The sequence below is a fragment of the Rattus rattus genome, chromosome 13 (genome assembly GCF_011064425.1).
Source record: "Rattus rattus isolate New Zealand chromosome 13, Rrattus_CSIRO_v1, whole genome shotgun sequence".
NCBI lineage: Eukaryota > Metazoa > Chordata > Mammalia > Rodentia > Muridae > Rattus > Rattus rattus.
The window spans coordinates 71,303,093-71,305,254 of NC_046166.1; the positions used below are offsets into that span (position 1 = coordinate 71,303,093).

Genomic DNA, 2,162 nt, shown 5'->3' on the forward strand with positions numbered 1-2,162 from the left:
TTTTTGTCTTTTGTCCTCCGAGCTGAGAGTAAAAACGCTGTGTGCTCTCCTTGACGATAAATACTGCATAAAAGGTCTTGAAAACACGGAAGTTCATCTAAGAGGCCAGTCTGGTGCTGCGCCTCAGAGTCCCGGAAGGTGGAGGGATGTCACCTGGCGCTCGGCCTCCAGAGCGGTCTTTTTCACCAGAGCAGTGGCAGGTCTACAAATCCGGGGCTCTGAGGCTGGTGAACAGGCCTCACGCTTGCTCAAGCGGACCAGAGCTGCAGCAACCCTCGGCGCCCCTGCGTGCCAGATGTGCCAGGGGCACCGGCAAAGCTGACGCCCGCGCCCGCGCGCTCCCGTAGTGCGGCAGCGAGGCAGTTGCTTTGGGCCGGCAGCCGCAGCCGCCGCCGGGTCGCCACCTTGCCGGCCGCAGGTACATGATTATCCGCGCAGGTCCCTGAAGACAGCCGCGAGAGTGAGCCGAGCGGCGGACTGCCGCCTGGCTCGGACTTGACCAGAGAGAACCGAGGGCGCCCAGGGCACTCTGGACGACGCGGCTGCTGCGCTGCGCTGCGGCCGCCACCGCCAGAGTGCGCGCCGCCCGCAGCGGCGCAGGCGGCTGCCGTGGTGGCACTGTGCGGATGCCGCCAGCCCTGAAGGCGATGCGCCTATGTAGCCCTCGAGAGTTGGAGATGGCCAGATGCGCGCCCGGCGTCGTAGCGGTGCATGGCCAGCAGCAGAGGATGCGCGTGCGGATGGTGCGGGTGCGTGCCGGCGGTGCGCGCCGCCCGCGCCTGGGTGCCGCCTGTAGGCCAGCCAGTTTCCTGCACGCAAAGCCGCGGCCGCATGCTGCGTCACCAGCCGGGTAGGTGCCGTTAGCCCAGCCGTTGACATGCGCGCTCCTCCGCCGCGCCGCCGGGGCTCTCCAGGCGCTGGCCTCACGGCCGCCCCGACGCCCACGTTCGCCGCCCATGGCCAATGCTGCGCTGCTGCCACCATCTGCCCAAGCGTGCCAGCAGCTCCGCCGGCCAGCGTACTTGTCCTTCTTTGAGCAGCGGTCTTGCCCTGCGGCGTGGCTGGAACAATTTGCAAATCCGGGTGCCCTTCATGTGCAGCGCGCGTGTCTCTTGGCTCAGCCGATGAACGGCCGCTTCGGCCTCGGACATGACCTTTCCACCGCAGGCGCTTGCTGATCTCCGAGTTGGTATCTTGTTTTCCGCTGGCCATCTGTGCGCCGCCGGGTCCGGCGACCACACCGCATGAAGGCGTTCGCGCGGGCCGCTTGACCTGATCCCGCTGGCCTTAGGTGCGCCGCTGCCGCCGCCGCCGCCCTGCTCCCTGCTGCCGCGGCCCGCCCCGGCCGGGCCTGAGAGGTTCGGGCGCTCACGCCGCCGGGCGAGAGTGCAGGTCGGTCTCCACTCATCATGCTGTGACATCAAGTGGCTAGCCGCGGTTCACCGTACTGCAAAGAGAGGGCCTGGAGCATAGACGGCCGGTGTGGGTGGGTGGGGAGAGGATCTGCTCCAGAGAGACCGTGTGGCAGCTCACAGAGAGAAGGGGGTTGGGTGAGCGCCACAACATAAAAGAGGGCAAAAGCTAATACGCACTTAGCGCGGGTCCAGCTCGCAGGTGGAAAGTTTCTCCGTGCACAAACGACGGCGCGAGGCCGATGGCTGTGATGATTGGCCGTCGCCGCTGCCGCAGTCCGGCACGTCAAGGCTGAGCGGCAGTAAACAGGTGCAGTCAGGCTGCTAAGGTCACCTTTCACCAGCGGTGCTGCTGGCCTGACGCGGTTCGCTGCTCTCCTTTGGCGGCTCGAAGTTCCCTTCCTGTGCTGGCTTTTATGGCTTCCAACTCCCCGGGGCCGCAACTTGTGCAAGGCGGTGCGCCGCGTGCGCTGGGCTGCTGGTCCCAGGTGCCTGGGGGGAGCCAGGCGCTGAGGGGACCTGGAGGGGGGTTCGAGGGGGCGATCGCGGTGCAGCCAGGGAGGGGGTTAGGGACAGCGGCGGAGTGCCAACGCGAGCAGAGAGCCAGAGAGCCGGGCCGCTGTGCCGGACAAGCTGTCCGCTGCTCTGCCTGGGGGCCGTGCGCTCGGAGCGGGAGGCGCACGCGGGGCCGGTGGGGCCCAGCACATAGCTGCCGGGCCCTGGCCGCTATTAATGAGTGCCGCGGCCAAT

The 2,162-nt window shown here is 67.4% G+C and overlaps 1 protein-coding gene across 1 annotated transcript; it reads right to left on the bottom strand.

Annotated features, from left to right (window-relative positions):
• Window positions 1-238: 238 nt before the first annotated feature.
• Window positions 239-1,411, bottom strand: Sox1 (SRY-box transcription factor 1). Its single transcript, XM_032918571.1, has 2 exons — window positions 1,155-1,411; window positions 239-1,061 (listed from the first exon to the last, which is right to left on the bottom strand). Exons 1-2 carry the CDS (start codon window positions 1,409-1,411, stop codon window positions 239-241), a joined length of 1,080 nt encoding a protein of 359 aa, XP_032774462.1.
• Between the last annotated feature and the right edge of the window lie 751 nt (window positions 1,412-2,162).

Bases quoted from the DNA above. Each gene is read 5' to 3' on its own strand.
- Sox1 (XM_032918571.1), bottom strand. From the start codon at position 1,411: ATGATGAGTGGAGACCGACCTGCACTCTCGCCCGGCGGCGTGAGCGCC. The intron at 1,062-1,154 runs GTCATGTCCGAG...AAATTGTTCCAG, and splicing joins CAAGCGCCTGCGGTGGAAAG to CCACGCCGCAGGGCAAGACC.